The sequence below is a fragment of the Leucopleurus acutus genome, assembly GCF_964270905.1.
Source record: "Leucopleurus acutus genome assembly, chromosome: 6".
NCBI classification, from domain to species: domain Eukaryota; kingdom Metazoa; phylum Chordata; class Mammalia; order Artiodactyla; family Delphinidae; genus Leucopleurus; species Leucopleurus acutus.
Window position 1 is genome coordinate 56,471,770 of NC_139149.1, and position 21,349 is coordinate 56,493,118.

Consider the following 21,349-nt stretch of genomic DNA (forward strand, 5'->3'; position numbering starts at 1 on the left):
TTCTCTAATTAAATTAGTGATGTTGAGCAGCTTTTCATGTGCTTCTTGGCCATCTGTATGTCTTTTTCGGAGAAATGTCTATTTAGGTCTTCTGACCTTTTTTGGATTGGGTTGTTTGTTTTTTTAATATTGAGCTGCATGGGCTGTTTATGTATTTTAGAGATTAATCCTTTGTCTGTTGATTCGTTTGCAAATATTTTCTCCCATTCTGAGGGTTGTGTTTTTGTCTTGTTTATGGTTTCCTTTGCTGTGCAAAAGCTTTTAAGTTTCATTAGGTCCCTTTTGTTTTTATGTCCATTACTCTAGGAGGTGGATCAAAAAAGATCTTGCTGTGATTTGTGTCAAAGAGTGTTCTTCCTATGTTTTCCTCTAAGAATTTTATAGTGTCCGGTCTTACATTTAGGTCTTTAATCCATTTGGAGCTTATTTTTGTGTATGGTGTTACAGAGTGTTCTAATTTCATTCTTTTACATGTAGCTGTCCAGTTTTCCCAGCACCACTTGTTGAAGAGACTGTCATTTCTCCATTGTATATCCTTACCTCCTTTGTCATAGATTAGTTGACCATAGGTGCGTGGGTTTATCACTGGGCTTTCCCTCTTGTTCCATTGATGTATGTTTCTGTTTTTGTGCCAGTACCATACTGTCTTGATTACTGTAGCTTTGTAGTATAGTCTCAAGTCAGGGAGTCTGAGTCCTCCAGCTCCGTTTTTTTCCCTCAAGACTGCTTTGGCTATTCAGGGTCTTTTGTGTCTCCATACAAATTTTAAGATTTTTTGTTATAGTTCCGTAAAAAATGCCATTGATAATTTGATAGCGATTGCATTGAATCTGTAGATTGCTTTGGGTAGTAGAGTCATTTTCACAATATTGCTTCTTCCAATCCAAGAATATGGTATATCTCTCCATCTGTTGGTATCATCTTTAATTTCTTTCCTCAGTGTCTTACAGTTTTCTGCATACAGGTCTTTTGTCTCCCTAGGTAGGTTTATTCCTAGGTATTTTATTCTTTTTGTTGCAGTGGTAAATGGGAGTGTTTCCTTAATTTCTCTTTCAGAGTTTTCATCATTAGTGTATAGGAATGAAAGATTTCTGTGCATTAATTTTGTATCCTGCAGCTTTATCAAATTCATTGATTAGCTCTAGCTGTTTTCTGGTGGCATCTTTAGGATTCTCTATGTATAGTATCATGTCACCTGCAAACAGTGACAGTTTTACTTCTTCTTTTCCAATTTGTATTCCTTTTATTTCTTTTTTGTCTCTGATTGCCATGGCCAGGACTTCCAAAACTATGTTGAATAATAGCAGTGAGAGTGGACATCCTTGTCTTGTTCCTGATCTTAGAGGAAATGCTTTCAGTTTTTCACCATTGAGAATGATGTTGGATGTGGGTTTGTCGTATATGGTGGCCTTTATTATGTTGAGGTAGGTTCCCTCTATGCCCACTTTTTGGAGTGTTTTTATTATAAATGGGTGTTGAATTTTGTCAAAAGCTTTTTCTGCATCTATTGAGATGATCATATGGTTTTTATTCTTCAATTTGTTAATATGTTGTATTAGATTGATTGATTTGCATATATTGAAGAATCCTTGCATCCCTGAGATAAATCCCACTTGATCATGGTGTATGATCCTTTTAATGTGCTGTTGAATTCTGTTTGCTAGAATTTTGTTGAGGAATTTTGCATCTATATTCATCAGTGATATTGGTCTGTAATTTTCTTTTTTTGTACTATTTTTGTCTGGTTTTGGTATCAGGGTGATGGTGGCCTTATAGAATGAGTTTGGAAGTGTTCCTTCCTCTGCAATTTTTTGGAAGAGTTTGGGAAAGATGGGTGTTAGCTCTTCTCTAAATGTTTGATAGAATTCACCTGTGAAGCCATCTGGTCCTGGACTTTTGTTTGTTGGAAGATTTTTAATCAGTTTCAATTTCATTAATTGTGATTGGTCTGTTCGTATTTTCTGTTTCTTCCTGGTTCAGTCTTAGAAGGTTATACCTTTCTAAGAATTTGTCCATTTCTTCCAGGTTGTCCATTTTATTGGCATAGAGTTGCTTGTAGTAGTCTTTTAGGATGCTTTGTATTTCTTCAGTGTCTGTTGTAACTTCTCCTTTTTCATTTCTAGTTTTATTGATTTGAGTCCTCTCCTGCTTTTTCTTGATGAGTCTGGCTAATGGTTTATCAATTTTGTTTATCTTCTCAAAGTACCAGCTTTTAGTTTTATTGATCTTTGCTATGGTTTTCTTTGTCTCTATTTCAGTTATTTCTGCTCTGATCTTACTGATTTCTTTGCTTCTGCTAACTTTGGGTTTTGTTTGTTCTTCTTTCTCTAGTTCCTTTAGGGGTAAGGTTAGATTATTTATTTGAGATTTTTCTTGTTTCTTGAGGTAGGCTTGTATAGCTATAAACTTCCCTCTTACAACTGCTTTTGCTGCAGCCCATAGGTTTTGGATCGTCATGTTTTCATTGTCATTTGTTTCTAGGTATTTTTTGATTTCCTCTTTGATTTCTTCAGTGATCTCTTGGTTATTTAGTAACGTAGTGTTTAGCCTCCATGTGTTTGTGCTTTTTATGTTTTTTCCCCTGTAATTCATTTCTAATCTCATAGCGTTGTGGTCGGAAAAGATGCTTGATATGATTTCAATTTTCTTAAATTTACTGAGGCTTGATTTGTGACCCAAGATCGATCCTGGAGAATGTTCCGTGCGCACTTGAGAAGAAAGTGTAATCTGCTGTTTTTGGATAGAATGTCCTATAAATTATCAATTAAACCTGTTTGGTCTATTGTGTCATTTAAAGCTTGTGTTTCCTTATTAATTTTCTATTTGGATAATCTGTGCATTGGTGTGAGGTGTTGAAGTCCCCCACTATTATTGTGTCACTGTTGATTTCCTCCTTTACAGCTGTTAGCGGTTGCCTTATATATTGAGGTGTTCCTATGTTGGGTGCATATATATTTATAATTGTTATATCTTCTTCTTGGATTGATCCCTTGATTGTTATGTAGTGTCCTTCCTTGTCTCGTGTAACTTTCTTTATTTTAAAGTCTATTTTATCTGATATGAGTATTGCTACTCCAGCTTCCTTCTGATTTCCATTTGCATGGAATATCTTTTTCCATCCCCTCACTTTCAGTCTGTATGTGTCTGTAGGTCTGAAATGGGTCTCTTGTAGACAGCATATATATGAGTCTTGTTTTTGTATCCATTCAGCAAACCTGTGTCTTTTGTTTGGAGCATTTAATCCATTCACGTTTAAGGTAATTATCCATATGTATGTTCCTATGACCATTTTCTTAATTGTTTTGGGTTTGTTTTTGTAGGTCCTTTTCTTCTCTTGTGTTTCCCACTTAGAGAAGTTCCTTTGGCATTTGTTGTAGAGCTGGTTTGGTGGTACTGAATTCTCTTAGCTTTTGCTTGTCTGTAAAGCTTTTGATTTCTCCATCGAATCTGAGTGAGATCCTTACCAGGTAGAGTTATCTTTGTTGTAGGTTCTTCCCTTTCATCACTTTAAGTATATCATGCCACTCCCTTCTGGCTTGTAGAGTTTCTGCTGAGAAATCAGCTGTTAACCTTATGGCACTTTCCTTGTGTGTTATTTGTCATTTTTCCCTTGCTGCTTTCAATAATTTTTCTGTGTCTTTAATTTTTGCCGATTTAATTACTGTGTGTCTCAGCGTGTTTCTCCTTGAGTTTATTCTGTATGGGACTCACTGCGCTTCCTGGACTTGGGTGGCTATTTCCTTTCCCATGTTAGGGAAGTTTTCGACTGTAATCTTTTCACATATTTTGTCTGGTCCTTTCTCTCTCTCTTCTCCTTCTGGGACCCCTGTAATGCGAATGTTGGTGTGTTTAATGTTGTCCCAGAGGTCTCTTAGGCTGTCTTCATTTCTTTTCATTCTTTTTTCTTTATTCTGTTCCGTGGCAGTGAATTCCATCATTGTGTCTTCTAGGTCACCTATCCATTCTTCTGCCTCATTTATTCTGCTGTTGATTCTTTCTAGTGTATTTTTCATTTCAGTTATTGTATTGTTCATCTCTGTTTGTTTGTTCTTTAATTCTTCTAGGTCTTTGTTAAACATTTCTTGCATCTTCTCGATCTTTGCCTCCATTCTTTTTCCAAGGTCCCAGATCATCTTCACTATTATTATTCTGAATTCTTTTTCTGGAATTTTGCCTATCTCCATTTAGTTGTTTTTCTGCGGTTTTATCTTGTTCCTTCATCTGGTACATAGTCCTCTGCCTTTTCATTTTGTCTGTCTTTCTGTGAATGTGGTTTTCGTTGCACAGGCTGCAGGACTCTGTAGTTCTTCTTGTTTCTCGGGCTTGCCTTTTAACGAAACCAACTTCAGTGTATTTCTCAGGAAAGAATCACAATGCAAAATAAATATAAATTGGAGCTGGTGAATAAAGCTTTGTTAATCATGGGGAAGAGCATTACTATGTTTTGTCAAGTAATTTTAACAGCTGTATTCTGTGCTTATGTGGAATATTTTTATTTTGTCTCCATATTATATGGCCTCAGATATTTGTATTTAGAGTTACTCATATGCATTATGAATTTATTTTCTTCCTTAGGTTTCTTTAAGTTTCATTCTCCCCCCTCAGGTTTTTAGTGTATGCAAGTAGGTTTTTCAGTTTGCATACCCATACTGCCTCACCATCAACAGTGGTTTTGGTATCAGATAAACAATTGGACTCATGAGACAAGATAGGCTTCACTCAGCACTAAGCTTATTTATCATTAAGAAAGGATATAGGACAGGAAACAGAACAGCTTGAACAGCAGCGTCATATTAGAGATGTCATGAGTTCTAGGCAGAACTTGCATATATCCTAGGCATCTCAGCTTAATAGGTTCGTGGTCCTGAGGAGCATGACAGGGTGACGAAGACTACCTAATAAGTTCACTGAAGCTATTACCTCTTGAGTTCCTTCAGCTTTTATACCTTGTTCCCATTCTCCAGTGCAGCAGCATCTCTTCGGTATCAGAGAAATAATCTTAACAGTGAACCACAGACCCTTGGGCAAGTACACAGTAACTCCAGCCAGATTCTCATTTATCTCTGTAACTCAGTACACTCCTATAAATTCTGAGTTAAGAGTTTCAAGAGGGACTTCCCTGGTGATGCAGTGGTTAGGAATCCTCCTGCCAATGCAGGGGAGGGACACTGGCTCGATCCCTGGTCCGGGAAGATCCCACACGCTGTGGAGCTTAGAACTAAGCCCGTGTGCCACAACTACTGATCCTGTGTGCCACAACTGCTGAAGCCTGCATGCCTAGAGCCTGTGCTCCACAACAAGAGAAGCCACCACAATGAGAAGCCTGTGCACCACAATGAAGAGTTAGCCCCCACTCACCACAACTAGAGAAGGCCCCAATGCAGTCATAAATAAGTAAATACGTTTCAGGAATAATTTGGCCAAGTGCCAACCAAGTGCCAAATCCTCAGGTGTTCTGAAGCTAACAGAAAGGTTACAAACCAGCTGTTAACCCTTTCAATTAAGGTCTGTAAACAGCCAACAGTCAGTCCAAAGATATTGTCTTTGTTCTCTTTGATTTTTTTTTAATTATGGAAAATACTAACATGTACAAAAGTGATTGAAATTGTATAACAAATTACCCATGTTCATTACCCATCTTTACCAGTTAATTTATGGCTAATCTCATGTTACCTGTCCTTGGACAGTTCTCCATTTCCTGTTTGAAGTAAATTCTAGGCATAACATTTTATTGATAAATATTTCACTATCTCTAAAAGGTGACTCTTTTGAAAAAAATAACCGTACCATAATCATATGCAGACGTATATACACATATGTTCCTAAATGTCAGAAATCCTTACAGTGTTCAAATTTCTAATTGTTTAGTTAATGTTAATTTTTTGATGTTTGAATTTGAATCCAAATCAGGTTCAAACATTTGGGTTGGTGTTGTAAATTTTTTTTGTTTTTAATAGATTATCCCACCATTTCTTTTTATGTTTCTTGAGATTTATTTGTTGAACAAGCTAGGTCATTTGTCCTGTAGTGTTTCTTTCCCATTATTGCACACACTGAATTTTACGGATTGCATCCTTCTGTTATGTAATGTGTTCCTTCTGTGCTTCTATTTCATATAACTTTGTAGTTAGATCTAGAAAATTGATCAGATATAGTTTTGATTTTTTTTAATTCTATTTGATGGGAGCAAGGGTCACTTAGGACAGGTTGTCTCTGTGCTCTGCAGTGGCCATTGGTGGGCAGTGCCTCCTTAGGAGTTGTGAAATGGTGATATTCTAACTCTGTAATTCCTTATTCATTTATTCTTGGAGTACTTTTGATAAAGAGCATCTTCCCTTCATCTTCTATTTGGTTAGCCAGTGGAACAATTCATATACGATAAGAAGGATAAATGATTTATATTTTATTTACCTATATCTGGATTCTAATGTATTTTCTGTTCCATTGTATTGTAGTTATCCATATATCAATATTGTCCCAGCTTTAGCCTGAATTCACTTACTTCTTTTTTAATTAAGGCATAATGGACTGAAAATATCCTATTGATTTCAGGTATACAACAGTGATTTGATATTTTTATACATTACAAAATGATCACTATAATAAGTCTAGTTATTCTCTGTCACCATATAGGGATATTACAGTATTATTGACTATATTCCCTGTGCTCTACACTACATCCCCATGACTTATTTTATAACTGGAAGTTTGTACTTCTTAATCCCATAAACCTATTTCCCCACCCCGTTTCCCCACCCCACTCCCCATCGCCTTCTCCTCTGGCAACCACTAGTTTCTTCACTGTATCTATGAGTCTGTTTCTGTTTTGTTATGTTTGTTCATTTGTTTTGTTTTTTAGATTCCACATATAATTGAAATCACACAGTATTTGCCTTTTTCTGTCTGACTTATTTCACTTAGCATAATACCCTCTGGATCCATCCATGTTGTCACAAGGGGTAGGAGGTCCTTCCTTTTTTATGGCTAAGTAATATTCCATTGCGTGTGCGCCCGTGTGTGTGTGTGTGCGCGCGCGCTACATCTTCTTTATCCATTCACATATCAGTGGACACTTAGGTTGCTTCCATATCTTGGCTATTGTAAATAATGCTTCAGTGAAGGTTGAGTTGCATATATCTTTCAGAATTAGTGTTTTAGTTTTTTTTTGATAAATACCCAGAAATAGAATTGCTGGGTCATATGGCACTGCTATTTTAACTTCTTGAGGATCCTCCATGCTACTTCCCATACTGGCTATATCAATTTACATTCTCACAAACAGTGCACAAGGGGTCCCTTTTCTCCACATCCTCACCAATGCTTGTTATGTGTTGTCTTTTTGATAATAGCCATTCTGACAGGTGTGAGGTGCTATCTCATTGTTTTGATTTGCATTTCTCTGATGATTAGTGATGTTGAGCATCTTTTCATGTGCCTGTTGGCATCTGTATGTCTCCTTTGGAAAAATGTTTATTCAGGTTCTCTGCCCATTTTTTAATCAGATTGTTGAATTCACTTCTTTAAGTCCACCATGGTTGGAATTAGAATACTGTTAGGTGGGCGAAGCTCTGTCCAGTCTGTCATATCTTCCTCCATTTCCTGGTTAACCTCACTTATTTGTGTTAGTTTCCTCATCCTTAAAGCATTTGAGTTTTGGGACCCCTTTTAAAATTAAACTTCCTTAACCCAAAATAAAATTTAAATTTGAAATTACTTTTTGTAGAGACCCCAAAACATATTTATTAATCATTGGCAAATGACTACCACTACCCCCTGTTGTAAGTCTGCTGTTCAACCAAAGCTAAATTTCTTAATCATTAGAGGAATACTCAGGCATTGAATAAGCCCATGCCAGTGGAATCGTGTTTCTTATCTTTCCACATTCATGCATAGTATTTTTTCTATTACTTCTCTCCTACAGTTGTACTTCCAATATTGATAAGAGAAAAAGTTGAAAACTACAAAAAGATTAGAATCTGGGATTCTTGAATGTTATTTCTGTGCCTTTAAAAAAGTATGTTATTCATATGATTCCTAAAATTAACTTAGTTTAATGTTTTAGATTTACCTATTACTTTTCCAGAATTCTTTAGATATAAATATAACTCTGCCCCATGAGTCTGGAGATCTGGATTCTAATCTTGAGTCTTAACTCCTTTCCTGTACCCCTCAGGTCAAATAGCTGGATGAGCTAAGTGTTAAATACTGGACTTTGAGAATCTGCAAAAAAATCTAAACTTCCACTTACAAAGTTTGTCTAAAAAGTGTTCACCAAACCGTTTTGCTTTTTATTAAAGCTAGGAAAGAAGAAAAGAAAAGGCATAAATCCTCCTCCTCCTCCTCCTCATCATCCAGTGACTCAGATAGTTCAAGCGATTCTCAGTCCTCTTCTGATTCTTCTGATTCTGAAAGTGCTTCTGAAGAGAAATCAAAAAAAAGAAAGAAGAAACATAGGAAAAATTCTCGTAAACACAAGAAAGAAAAGAAGAAGCGAAAGAAAAGCAAGAAAAGGTCTTAATTTACTTTTACAGTACTGACTTTGTATTCTAATTCCCTTCTGTTTATATATAAATCTATTGGGATTTTGGATCAATTATATGGAACATGAAAATAGTGAGAAATGTTTCATAGCATGAAGTATAAGACCATTTTGATATTCTACAGTCTATAGATTAAATTTGGGAACATTCAATTTAATTTTCAACCAAACCATTCAGTTCATTTTGTCTGAATTCAATGACCTTTTGGTTATATAGGTTTGTATTTTATGGGAGGAATATAAGATTAGTGAGAATTATAGGAAACCAATGACTGTTTTATTTTCTGTAGCAGTCTCTCGCTTTTTTGTTCTTTATTTTTTTTCCTCCTATGATAGCATAGGGTAGAAAGCAGATAATGTCAGCATATTTCTTTTCTTTCCTGTTTTGTCTGAAATAATCTATGGTTGTACTAAAACTCATCTTTATAAACCTGTTGCCTCTAAAGCAGTTTCTTTACCTATATTTTCAAGTATTTTAAATTTATCAGAGGGCATTGCACATGAAGTATCATATTTTGGTTCCATTTTATTGGAAAATATTTTTTGAGAATGTGATAACAGAAACATTTGGTTTTGGTTTTTGGTTGGTTTGTCAGAGGAATGAGTATTTTCCCCATGTAATTGCATTTTTGGTCAGAGATCGGGGACAGAATGATGCATATATTGTACATATTACAAAGGAAAGAAATACCAACAATTGGAAAATCGGGGTAGGTACATAATAACCAAGTGGAATTTGTTGTGTGTGTTTCTTTTAAAGCGCATCTAGTGAAAGTGAGGCTGAAAATCTTGAAGCACAACCCCAGTCTACTGTTCGTCCAGAAGAAATCCCTCCAATACCTGAAAATAGATTCCTAATGAGAAAAAGTCCTCCTAAAGCTGATGAAAAAGAAAGGAAGAACAGGGAGAGAGAGAGAGAGTGGTATGTGAATATGTTTATTTTATAAACTGGCCTACGTTCTCTACCACAGAACCTTTCTTTTTTAAAAAACCATTTTTGCTTATTTTAGATAAGATTTAATTGGTGACCTTGTCCCAACATTGAAATTTCTTAATAGGATAATGTTAGCAAGGCTCCTTTTTGCTAACCACATAGCTGAAAAGATAAATTGACTTAATTCAGACAAATTTTTGAATAAAAGTTACATTAATTAAAAAAAAGAAACAAGCACTGCAAATGGCAAAAAGATATTGTTAAGTGGCATTCCAAACAAATTCCATTTAAAACAAGTGTTTTACTCTGTTATTTGTATACATTAAACTTTTAAGCAAGTAAGAACCTTTATTTTTCAGTTTGTCTGATGGGGGAAAATGCTGTTTTCCTTGCCTGGTTTACAATATTGTGGTATTGAAAATTGACAGCATATTCAAGTACTTTGAAAATTTTTCTACATAAGTTCACATTATTAGTATTAGAAGTTGTTGGTTCTTGATGAATCATTTTAATAATTATGTCCAAAGATAGAAAAAAAGATGGGTATCTTTCTCTTATTTATAATTGGAAATAATGTATTTAAAAGTGGTAAAATTCTGAACATTCCCCCTATACTTTCACAATACAGTAAAAATATAAAAGTAAGTCTTGGTTACTTGAATTGGGATAATTTTGATGGATTGGATTGAGTTTATTCAGTTAATAGGAAATTGTGTTTCTAAGGAAGTAAACATTAAGTAAACATATTTGAACTACTTTAGAATGCATTTTTCAGATATAACATACACAGATATTGTTAGTGCTAATTAAATATTAACTCATTATTATTTGAAAATAAATAGTTTCCCTTTCTGGTATAAAGCATGATATTAAACATTTTGCTAATTCAGACCATCTTGTCTCTGTTTAATTCACATTAATTACATTTCTCTATAGTTTTATTACCAGTGAACAACTGCTTATAGGATAGTAAGATATTTTAGAATCAGATAGCTTTAAAATTGTTCTCTCAACAGCATGTAGCCTACTCTGAGTTCCTTAGCACTATCAGGTTGACTTCATCTTAGTGATGATTATATAACAGTGTTTCTCAACAGGACACAGTTGGCATTTGGGAACAGGATAGTTCTTCATCTACACACATTACAAGATTTTAGCATTCCTGACTTGTCACTCGGTACCAATAGCACCCTCTAGTCATTGACAGTTGTAAAAATGCTCCCATACTTTTCCAGATAACTACTAGGATTGATAACATTCCTGGTTGAGAACCACTGATTATATATGTAAGACTTTAAATTTATTAGTTTAGATCAGTAAAGCTATGTTCTCCAGATTTATTTTTATAAAATAATGTTTTTTAATTTTCCCTCTGCTTCCTTCTAGTAATCTACTTAACTCCCAGCCTGCTTCATACCAGAGGCGACTTTTAGTTACTAGGTCTGGCAGGAAAATTAAAGGAAGAGGACCAAGGGTAGGTGATTCTTTTCCCAGAAGTTCTAATAGTATTGCATTTATCTTAAATAATCCTAGAGTGTTTCTTAAGTATTGTTTTATACATAAGTGGTTAAAATTTAGAGTAGATACGGATGTTGAATTATATGTTCTCCTTTTATAGTAACTTCTTTGTGTTGGTTCTTCCACATTGAAAATCCATGGGATGTTAATGGATTTTACATGTACATGGTATAAAATGAGATTGAGGTCTTTCTTGTACCCCTTTGTTACTTCCTGACCACTGTGTCCCTATGCTTGTTAAAAATTAACCCTATTCTTATATTTCATACTCTTTCTCTTCACTGGATTCTCCTCATCAGAATTTAAATATCTTCTTGTTTTTTCAAAACTTTTAACCAACGTGGCTATACTTAGTATATTATTTCTTCACTTCCTACTTGTTCCTCAGCCATTTCAGTTTGTCTTCTGCCATTCTGCTGAAAACAGCACTTGCTTTATGGTCAGTTCCAAGTCACAGAATCCATTGGATCCTTTCAGTCTTTGTCTTATTTAATCTCCCTCCTTGTAATACTCTTTTCCCTTTGCTTCCATCATCTTTTCTTCCTGTCTCTGGCCAGTCTGTCTTAAATTTCCAGTGCTAGTTCATGCTCTTCTACCTGATGTTTAAATATTGTAGTACCTCAGGGTTCTAACTCTTCTCACTTTGCATATGCTTCTTGGGCAATATAATCACTCTCGTAACTTCACTGGGTACCTGTATGCTGATAACTGTCAGTTTTTCATCTGCCTTTCTGGCATCAAAGGTTTATTTGATGACCATTTAGGTGCCTAATGGGCACTTTAAACTCATCATATACAATGGTAAGCATAAACACTTCTTCAGGCCTGACCCTCCTTTAGATTTCTGGTCTCAGTGACAGACACTACCACCTGTGCAAGCACTTAAACCTGAAGCCCAAGAATCATTTTGTTTCTCCCCTTTTCTTTCCTACCTTATATAACTTATCCATCACCAAATCCTGTCTGTTCAACCTCAACCTCCTAAATACTCTGAAATGTATCTGCTTCTCTCAAGCTCCACTCCTACCATCTTAGTTCAGTTCACCATTGTATATTCTCTGAACTATAAAGGGCTTCCTAACTATTCTCATAGCAGTTCTCAAACTTTTTTGTCTTCGGACCTCTTTACACTCTTAAAAATGATTGAGGATTCAAAAGAGCTTTTGTTGATGTGGGATATAGCTATCGATATTTACTGTTTTAGAACTTAAACCCAAGACATATTTAAAACAAGAACATATAAACACACATTTCATTAGCAGTGAAAGCAAAGATATCAAACCACATTATGCCTCATTGATTTCCTACCTGACAATTGGGAAATTTAGTTATTTTAGAAGGCATGGAAATATCAGACATTTTTTTGAACCTAGAAATATGTACACTTTAGCAATTGTTATAATGCTTTTATATTTTTATATATTAATTTTTCCCCTCTTTTTTTAAAGCGTTATCGAACTCCTTCTAGATCCAGATCCAGGGATCGTTTCAGACGTAGTGAGACTCCTCCACATTGGAGGCAGGAGATGCAGAGAGCTCAAAGAATGAGGGTATCAAGTGGTGAAAGATGGATCAAAGGGGATAAGTAAGATTTAACTCTTATTTCAAATGCAGTAACAAGTATTTTTTTTAACTATTTAAAATTATTTCATTTAAAGCCATTTCAGTTGTTTCTGAATGTCTTAAGGAAAATAGAATATCATTTCAGCAATAATGGACACCATTGTTTTCCTAATAAACTTTCCCCAAAACTTTTTTTCTTCCTTTTTTAGGAGTGAGTTAAATGAAATAAAAGAAAATCAAAGAAGCCCAGTTAGAGTAAAAGAGAAAAAAATAACTGATCATAGGCATGTTTCTGAGAGTCCAAACAGAAAAAGTGAAAAGGAAAAGAAAGTTAAAGATCATAAATCTAACAGCAAAGAGAGAGACATCAGAAGAAATTCAGAAAAAGATGATAAATATAAAAACAAGGTAAAGAAAAGGGCCAAATCGAAAAGTAGGAGTAAGAGCAAAGAGAAATCCAAGAGTAAGGAAAGAGATACAAAGCATAATAGACATGAAGAAAAGAGGATGAGGTCAAGGAGTAAAGAAAGGGATCATGAGAATGTTAAAGAAAAAGAAAAGTCTGATTCTAAAGGAAAAGATCAGGAAAGGAGTAGAAGTAAAGAGAAGTCTAAACAGTTAGAATCCAAAAGCAATGAGCATGATCATAATAAAAGTAAGGACAAGGACAGACGTGCACAGTCTAGGAGTAGAGAACGCGATGTAACTAAAGGCAAACACAGTTACAATAGTAGAACAAGGGAACGAAGCAGAAGTAGGGACAGGAGCAGAAGAGTGCGGTCTAGAAGCCATGACCGAGATCGCAGCAGAAGCAAGGAGTATCACAGATACAGAGAACAGGAGTACAGGAGAAGAGGAAGGTCACGGAGCCGAGACAGAAGAGCAACGCCAGGAAGATCAAGAAGTAAAGACAGGAGGAGAAGGAGGAGAGATTCACGGAGCTCAGAGAGAGAAGAAAGTCAAAGCAGAAACAAAGAAAAATACAGAAACCAAGAAAGTAAAAGTTCACACAGAAAAGAGAATTCTGAGGGTGAGAAGAGAATGTACTCTAAAAATCGTGATCATAGTAGCTCAAATAGTAACAGGGAAAAAAAGGCTGATAGAGATCAAAGTCCATTCTCAAAAATGAAACAAAGTAGTCAGGACAATGAATTAAAGTTCTCAACTTTGAAAAATAAGGAGGATGAGAAGACCAGATCCTCAGTGGAAAAAGAAAACCAAAAATCAAAGGGTCAAGAAAATGACCACACACATGATAAAAATAAAAAATTTGATCATGAATCAAGCCCTGGAACAGATGAAGACAAAAGTGGATGAATGAGGTATATAAACTTATTTCCATTCTGTCTCAAATTTTAAGTTTTAGAGACTTGCTGATGAATCCCCTTTATGTTGTTTTCTTTTCATTGTTTTGGGTTTATGTTTGTCCTTTTTTTTTTTTTTTTCCAATGTGGACTTTATTGAGTCGATCTTTTGATAATCTGCAACCTGGATAATTTGTACTGCAAAAGTTTTAATAAACTTGAAATGAGAAAAACACTTTGTTGTAATACTGTGTGCTGTGTTTAACTATTTCATGTATGCATTTTTGTGTTGCAACAATCAGCCAGTAGCAAACATGCTATTCTACACCCTGATTTGTGTGATCGGCCAGTTGGAAACAAACATAACTGATTGTTGGAATACATTGTTACAAAAGCTTGTGTTTCTCATGATTAAAGTAACCTTAGAAGCCACTAGGTAGAAGAAATCTTGTGTAGATTTTTCTATAGCATTTATAACAGAGGCTTGCAGCAGCAGCTTTTAATTACACAGAAGTGGGACCCTAATAACTTGAGATATTAAGTCATTACTTTTGATTTTATAGTAATTTGTGCTTTAAAATATTTATATTGCACTTCATGTTACTCTTTATATTTCTACTGGTAGCTTGTTTCATATTAATATTTTTCCTCTTTAGTTTTGTTTTACTTCACTGTCTATAAATATAGTTGAGTATTTTTTTTCAGTTGATGTACTGATTGGGCTTGGCTTGCTGTTACACAGCATCTGACAAGAACTGTACCTTGAAGATCAGGTTGTAATTCTCAATTCTGTGTTGCTGTTGGTCTGAAGAGATGAAACTTGCTTTGGGGGAATGCTTTATTATTATTATTACCATTACCCTTCTCTAAAATGAAAAAAATAGTTTTCTCACTAAAACATACCACTTGTGCAGGTCTTTATGTTAGACAGATTCTAAAAATTGTTAGTATTGACACATTAACTTAGATTTCTCTTTTTGGCCACTGACCTATATAGAGTTGAGTATTAATGTTGCATGTTTTTTTTTTTTTTAACTTGAACTGACTTCTCTAACTCTCATAACTGTGAGCTTCAACTGGCAAGAAAATGCATCTTTTTTATCTATGTATCACAGTAGGCTGTAGCATGTTTATGACTCTGGTTTCTTCTATTCAGGGGGCTTTATACCATAACTGTTAATCATTATTTTAACTTGGCATGTATAGCATTGCCACATAGAGTAGAAAGTTGCAAAATTTGATAGCTTATAGTGTGAAACACTAAAGATATCCAAAGTCCGTTTAGAATTTTGTGTGTGGTATATTGCTATTTTAGTGATGTGTGGCTTTTTATTCTGTAATTTCTCTTCTAAATAAAATGTTGAACATACAGTAAACACAAAACCTGCCTCATTTGAAAAGAAATTTCAGAATTCCAATTAGTAGTTGCCTCTAGAGTGCTTTTGTACTTTACTATTTGTCAGTAGTGTCAAATACCTACTCTGTTACCAAGGTAGCTCCTTCGTAAACCCAGTAGCTACTCAATGTTATTTGTACTGAGCAAAGCAATGCTTATTAGCATAGTACTTCCCGTTATTGATTAAAACAGTAATGATACATTTGGCATTGTGGTAGCCATTTATATAACAAATAGGGTAATGATTGTTTGCAATATCTTGAAACAAATATCTGTAGCAGAGTCTTACCAAATTTTTTTCCTGATGGTAAAAGTAATAGATGTTTATGATAATCCAGGGTGGTTGATTCCTTAGAGACTTTGACCACAAACCTTAGAGATAATTGAGTCTTGAGTCCCCAAGCTGTATAATGTTAATATATTTTAAATTAGTTATTGTTTGTCTTAAATTCAGTAAACTGCATTTAAAAAGTCTTTGTTAAACTATTTGAGCTTCAAGAAAGGTGCTGTTTAAGAAAGGATTTCTAATAATTATATTTTAAAAAAAAAAAAACATGCTAAGTAAAAATACTTCTATGTTGTCTGATCCCGGAGCTTTATCCACTAAGAATTATAGACAAGTAACCATAGGGGGAAAAAATAGTAATTTCGTTAAGTAGTATTCTGTTTTGGTCATCAAAGAAGCAATTCCATGCTAAACATTATTTATAAGCCTTTTAAAAAAAACTTTGTTAGCTGTTTTTACAATAGAACAGATATGTGAAGGAGTTGAAGTGAGAGATGACAATCAGCTAGATTTTATTTTCAGAATATAAATAACATTTAGAAAATGATCAAACAGCATTAATTGTACCTCATCTGCCTTTGCATCTGAATAGTACACCAATCAAATGATCCTTTTATTACATTTTTAATAGTTGTGCAACCTTTAGTTTTTACTTTGAACAACTTTGTTTTCCTAAAAGTCAACTATTTAATTCTTTACCGCCAAATTGATAATAGTTTGAGCTTACAGTTTACCTCAAAGTGTGTTTGATTTAATATCCTCTTAAAGATATTTAGTTTGTTTTTATTACTTGATTGGCAATATATGAGAAATTTTTTCATGATTATTTCATGTGAATTCTTTTTCTGGGTAAACCATCTGCCACAGAAATTGACACTGCAGAGTGATTAATGTTAAAGAGCTTGTAGAGAAGCTACTAGGTTGCTTTAAAACATTTTTAAATTACTCTATAGGTAGTGAGTTCATAGAGCATTGTAGTTTCTAAGTTTCTTAATCAGATCCCTCACAGAAGTTTCAAAGAATTTGTCTTATAAATCCATCTTTGCACAAGTGTAATATTGATTTATATTGGCTTTGCCTAATGGCCTTTGATTCTGTGCTCAGTGGGAGATATGAAACTGAAAAGTAAAAATTTCTTAATATTGGGGACGGGAACACACTGGGCTTCTCATGTTTTCAGTAGTAGTAATTACTGACAGTTCTAATTTGTTTTCAGGTTAGTGTGTGGAACAAATTAGTATGGTTTTAGTAGTTGATTTTGCTTTACTCTGGGTGGCAGTATTTTTCATCACACTTCGAACCTTTATGGAATTTGAAAAATTCCATCAGCAAGGTTGGAGAAGGGAGTTGTTGAGGGGTTTTGTTTGTTTTTATGTACTGGGGGGAGTGGTGGGATTGATTTGTGTGTCTGCCCTGCCCCCCTTTTTCAAGCAAATTCCTATGTTTACCAAAAGCACATGCTGTATATTTTGTTCCCCCTTTGTGTGTTTATAGTATTTTGAAGGATAAATGAATTGGGTATTTGTATGTGGGTATATTAAAAGTTATGGCTGCTCTCTTTACAGAAGGGAAAAACAAATGAAGTTAATGCACTTCTTTTCCTAGCTCAGAAGTCACTGTGATGTATATTTTTTTAATGAAATTTAGGAATAAAGCTGTTGTTGCAATTGTATAATTAGTTTCAAAATGCTGCTTCTCTTATCATTAGTCTAGTAACTGTTAAACTGTTTTCTGCAAACTGCATTTTACAGACTTTAAACTCTGAAACTATCAACTTTTATAGTTAAACATTGTATAAAATAAACTATACTATCATAAACAGTTTGTTTTTGTATTTTTTAAATCATTGTATTAGCTTATTCGGCCTTTATTTTTATTAAAAGCTAAATAATGAAGATAAATCAATTAAAATAATACTTTTATTTTACCCACAGAAATTGTATTAGGAAAAAACTGAGCAAAGAGTTTAACAATGTTGAACTTCTTTTAAGAATTTAGCCAGCAGTGACAATTTCCAGGTTTAGGAATAAGTTCTAGTGTAACTGTTTAATCATAGTGCTTCACATTGCAAGGTGTCTTTTGCCTCAGCAGACTTTTAAGGTTATACATGGAATTTGCATTTCTGTCAACTGGAATGCTACTATTTGCTTTTTAATTCCTCCAAATTTCTCAGCAGCAGGAACACTGTATTATATTCTGTGCCTGCCAGCTTTAATATAACACTTACCATTGTAAAGCCATATAAGTGTTAATTGAGTTTGTAAAACAGATTGTCTAGTTTTTGGTTTCTTGTTTATTTTTGGTTTTAGGGAAAATTAACCTAGTTAACTTGAGAGTTAGTCACTGAAATATATATGCTTAAGTAAAAACGTTCTGACCATTCAGTGGTTTATATGTGTTAGCAGGTGAATATTATTAAACTCTCAAATTCTGGAGTGTTTTTAAATGTTTTATTAAGCCAGGAGAATATGTAAAATGTGAGTGCTTCATATGGACTGTGCAAATTTGTTATTAAAATACTTTTAGTTTCAATGTGCTTTTTCTATTTTCATTGCTTTCTAGGTTTCTTTCCTAAACATACTTCCTAACCTAGTACTGTGTTTCTTTTTTAAGTGTGGATTCATAATTTTCACACCTCCCCCACCCCACCAAGTCCTCTCAATACCCAAAATGTCCTAGTTCCAATTTACATCTTTGCCACAAATTTTAGCTATGGTTTCTTTTATCAAATTAGCAGATCAGAGCAGTTGTGTACTAATAGGTGCAGGTTGTACAATATTATGAATATACTTAATGCCACTGAATATTCTTAAATGGCTAAAATTATACATTTGGTTGTGTATGTGTTTTATCAAAATAAAAAATGGAATCTGACTTAATCTTGAATGGGGAAGAATCAGTTAGATCAGACATAATTGTACTTAGATGAAAAGCAGCTTTATTAACAAATTATAAGCATATAATTTACTTGAATTTGTAGCTCATAATATTAGCTATGACTTAGTCTTCTTAAAAATAAACTTTTTTCTACCATGTAAAACCTAGCCTTCCCTTAGACTTTTGAAAATTATTATATTTTGATCCCTGAGAGGTATAAAAAGGGAGCTGGACTCCAGTAATATCATTTGCCTGATACCTGGGTCTTAATACACCTCTGTCCACAAAAACTGGCCCAGGACCACCTCCAGGTCCTTCCTGTACAGCTTTTACAAGAGGATAAATATACTTGTTTGTTGATTCAGACTCAGATTCAATTACTTCTCTGGCATAATCCTGAAATTCCTTCTCCTTTTCAGCCACAAGAGCTTCAGTAAGTCTGCAGTACTCTAATTCTGCTTGTTTTGCTTGCAGTGCATTAAATTTATTTTGGGCCTATTTGGGAAGGAAAGAAAAAATACACTTTGTATTAGTAAAAAAAAAAAATCAATTTTCTAAATATATGTAGCATTTGAAGTTGCAGATAGAGCTTTCTAAACTCATTGATATTTGACAAGTCCTGACTTAACAACTATATACTATAATTTATTTCATAAATTCTCCCATGCTTCTCACAACAGTATCATGTTCAAAGTAGTGGCTCAGTATTATGTGATGGTACATCTTTAAACAATGCAGCATGAAATTAAAAATCAAATAACCAAGTTTAAAATCCTGTTTCTACCATTTAGAAGATGTGTACTTTGACAAGTGTAGAAGACATAATAATCAATCGCTGTCCCCATCCATCCACTATTCTAAAGGAATGCACCCAAACCCACTGTCCCAAATCAGCCAGATATACCATGTGACTGAGCCACATAAGATTAAGTCAGCAATGAATATCTGAATTAAGTGGTTAAACCAGTCACATTCTCTTTCCTAAGAATTTGAAGTTGGAACAAGTGACATTTATCAATGTTGGAGCTAGGTAGAAATAAGCAATCTACCTACCAAAAGCCAGTTTACTAACATTTCATAATTTTTTTCTTTTAACTTTATAATTTACAAAACCATTGTTCTTTTAACTGCTTATATGAGGTGACTAATGGGTTTTTAAAGATTTCTATAAAGTTTTGGTTGACACCTTTTCCTTGTGTCTTCTCAGAAGCATTTTAAGAAATGCTGAGTATCAAAAATTAAGATTTTGTCTACTTATGAATATAGTATTCATGAAAATATATTTCAAACTCAGTAACCAACACTTCAGCATAAAATAGTAGCTTAAACCTGATATATCTACCAGGAATTGAAATTTGTGAGGAAATAAAACAACCATATAAATACAAAATAGCAAATTTTTGTTACTGAGTGCTATGTTTCAAAACAGGCTTTCATGCTATATGTTGAATAGGGGATAGGATACTAGGAGTTTGAAAAATAGAAAATGATATTCAATAACAGGAAAAAATCAGAGAGACTAAGAACTATCTCATCAATGGTAAAATGCTGTAATTTGGGATCTTAACAAGGAGCAGTTGGGATATACTGTATTGGTTTGGTAGCAGTTTTGTAGAAAGATGTTGAGGGAACAGGGAGAAATATTTGAAGTACAGAAAAGAAATGAGAATGGAAGGAAAGGTAACCATAATGGAATACATGACTGGTACCTTAAACTTTATATACATTAAGCATAAATACAGATTTGTAAAGAAACTTAAAATACTGGTTTAAAACCCTAAAAATTATAACACATGGGGGTAAAGTAACAAATACCTTTGGAGGATGCTAGAGAGCTAATTATTTTGAAAACTCGAAAATACAGTTAAAGAATCAAATATCCTGTCTTTTCTTTTAAAATTGTACTGCAGAGAAACTGCTGATCATGAAAATTTCTTTGAAAACTTCAGCAAATGGATGAGAAGGAAGCAGAAAATACTGACATTTTTCCACCTGATGAATTAAATCTAGGTAACAATCATCAAAGGCTGTTTGTATCACAGAAAGTGAGACAACAGTCATTACATGCCTTCTAATGGAAATACACAACACCAGTTACGAGTTTTCACCAAAAAACTGAACCTGAATCTGACCTAAACTAGATTTTACATGAAATGTGAGGAACAATACTACCCTGCAGGGATCCAATCAGCAAAATGCAGACTATAATAATTCTAAAAGATAAGAAACCCTGTTCCTTCAACAAATAAATTGCAAGATAAACATAATGGAGACAAGGAGGGAGAACCTAAGACAAAAACAGAGGATGGGGGTGGAGGAGGAGTTATAGGTTAAAAGAAACTTGAAAGACATATCAACCAAATAGAATATATGGACCCTGTTTCATCCTCAAACAAAAACTAAAAATATTCATGAGACAATCTGGGGGAAATTTAAATGCTGAATGTTAATTGTTTTATATTTTTGAATGTTAATTGTTTTAGATGTTTTAACAGAATTGTGATTATGTTAATTTCTAAAGAGTCCCTGAGCTTTAGAGATAAGATACTGAAATATACATTGATAAAATGATATGATATCTGGAATTTGCTTCAAAATAATATGGCAGATCCTACTTCTGATAATGGCCACATGAGGAGGTTGGCCAATTATTCTCCACAGAAAACAAGTTTATTATTAAAAATTATTAAAATCAACCATTTCAGAGCACTGGTAAGTGACCATGTACAGGCAACTACTTGAGAAGTGTTTTTTCATGAAAAACTGCTACTAAATCAGAAGGTAAGAACCGCAAGTTTCTGGCATTCTTGGGAGGGCATTGCTATCCCTCCAGCTCAGGAGGTGAAAACTTGCAATTTAACTGGATAATGATGTCAGATTCTATTTGGGTTGAGTGGCAAAGCAGCTAGAAATTGAAGGGGGAGATTCTGGA

General features: G+C 34.1%; 2 protein-coding genes across 5 annotated transcripts in view; one reads left to right on the forward strand and one right to left on the reverse strand.

The window, feature by feature from the left end:
• PPIG (peptidylprolyl isomerase G) overlaps positions 1-15,193 on the forward strand; it is a 42,193-nt gene extending 27,000 nt beyond the window's left edge. For 3 of the 4 annotated variants that reach the window (XM_082840777.1, XM_082840776.1, XM_082840775.1), the window contains 5 exons: positions 8,298-8,511; positions 9,300-9,461; positions 10,860-10,947; positions 12,440-12,576; positions 12,764-15,193. In XM_082840777.1, the coding sequence (XP_082696903.1) occupies positions 8,298-8,511; positions 9,300-9,461; positions 10,860-10,947; positions 12,440-12,576; positions 12,764-13,871 (1,709 nt within the window). In that variant the 3' untranslated portion in view covers positions 13,872-15,193. The remainder of the gene's footprint in view (positions 1-8,297; positions 8,512-9,299; positions 9,462-10,859; positions 10,948-12,439; positions 12,577-12,763) is intronic. The other variant, XM_082840774.1, reaches the window with a different exon arrangement.
• A 3,374-nt stretch (positions 15,194-18,567) lies between these two features.
• Positions 18,568-21,349, reverse strand: part of CFAP210 (cilia and flagella associated protein 210) — a gene marked incomplete at both ends in the record, with an annotated part of 36,183 nt that continues 33,401 nt past the window's right edge. The window contains one exon of the mRNA XM_082840778.1: positions 18,568-18,912. Coding sequence (XP_082696904.1) covers positions 18,568-18,912 — 345 coding nt within the window. The remainder of the gene's footprint in view (positions 18,913-21,349) is intronic.